The sequence below is a fragment of the Eimeria mitis genome, genomic scaffold, assembly GCF_000499745.2.
Source record: "Eimeria mitis Houghton genomic scaffold, Emh_scaff936, whole genome shotgun sequence".
Taxonomy (NCBI): domain Eukaryota; phylum Apicomplexa; class Conoidasida; order Eucoccidiorida; family Eimeriidae; genus Eimeria; species Eimeria mitis.
In genome coordinates this window covers 6,037-7,460 of record NW_013576896.1, presented here as the reverse complement: position 1 = coordinate 7,460, position 1,424 = coordinate 6,037, and the positions used below count along the sequence as shown (strand labels likewise).

The 1,424-nt window shown below is 48.0% G+C and overlaps 1 protein-coding gene across 1 annotated transcript in view; it reads left to right on the top strand.

Moving 5' to 3' along the window:
- EMH_0025680 (uncharacterized protein) overlaps nt 1-294 on the top strand; it is a gene marked incomplete at both ends in the record, with an annotated part of 2,808 nt that extends 2,514 nt beyond the window's left edge. Inside the window, one exon of the mRNA XM_013502478.1 lies at nt 3-294. Coding sequence (XP_013357932.1) covers nt 3-294 — 292 coding nt within the window. The remainder of the gene's footprint in view (nt 1-2) is intronic.
- Nucleotides 295-1,424: the final 1,130 nt, after the last annotated feature.

The following is a 1,424-nucleotide window of genomic DNA, read 5'->3' as shown; positions in this document are numbered from 1 at the left end:
AGCAGCAGCAACTGCAGCAGGTGGCCAATGGCCTCGACAACGAATCATAAACTGCAGCAGCAGCTGCTGCAGCAGCAGCAGCCGCAGCAGCAGCAACTGCAGCAGCAGCAACCGCAGCAGCAGCAACTGCAGCAGCAGCAACCGCAGCAGCAGCAACCGCAGCAGCAGCAACTGCAGCAGCAGCAACTGCAGCAGCAGCAACTGCAGCAGCAGCAGCTGCTGCAGCAGCAACAGCAGAAGCTATATCCTCAGTACGCATTGTCTCCTCTTGGGGTTTCTTTCCTTCGCAAGTAGCTGCATGTACTGCAGCATACATCTGAAGCTAAACCCTAAACCCTAAACCCTGAGGGTTTAGGGTTTAGGGTTTAGGGTTTAGGGTTTAGGGTTTAGGGTTTGTCGTGGGCAAGGAAAACCCCTTTTGAATTTCACTTCTTCCGTAAACCCTAAACTAATGAGCGTATCTGTAAACCCTAAACCCTAAACCCTAAACCCTAGCTAAACCCTAAACCCTAATATTGACTCAGACCCTAAACCCTCCTGTATGGAAGCCGTAACGCTATCAGGGTTTAGGGTTTAGGGTTTAGGGTTTAGGGTTTAGGGTTTAGGGTTACTAGGGTTTCAGAGCTTGTTGGGGGGTACTTTAGTTGCTTCTTATTATAATTTTGTTTGTATTATAAACTCCGTCGAATCCTACATTTATATGGCTACGAGGGTTTAGGGTTTAGGGTTTAGGGTTTAGGGTTTAGGGTTTAAAGAATTCTGCTTGCGTTGCTGCCGGGCGTCACAAATAGAAACAAACAAATGGTTGCAGCAAAGTCATAGATACCTGCATGCAGCAGCAGCAGCAGCAGCAGCAGCAGCAGCAGCTGCTGCTGCTGCTGCTGCTGCTGCTGCTGCAACTGCTGCTGCTGCTGCTGCTGCAGCAGCAGCAGCAAAAAAATGAACCTGTCGAGCATATGACGCTTAGCGACAGTTTTGAGCCGATCTAAAGCCTAGGGTTTAGGGTTTAGGGTCTAGGGTTTAGGGTTCAGGGTTTAGGGTTTAGGGTTTAGGGCTTTCTAGTTTTCTATGATATCTGCGGGAGATGCGTTTGCCTCCTTCGTTGTCTACAATGCAGTACTGCGCATACACCGCAAAACCCTAAACCCTAAACCCTAAACCCTAAACCCTAGACCCTTACACTCCTGTATACTTAGTTGAAACCCTAAACCCTCAGACTCTAAACCCTAAACCCTTGACAACCAAAACCCTAAACCCTCAAAACCATAAGCCCTGAAGCCATACACCCTCGACCCCCAAACCCTAAACCCTAAACCCTCAAACCCTAAACCCTAAACCCTCAATGAAGGGTTTATGAGATATCTTTTCGGGTTAATTACTTTCTCTGTAATGTATCTATCCCCTAGAGTTTACAGTTTACACTC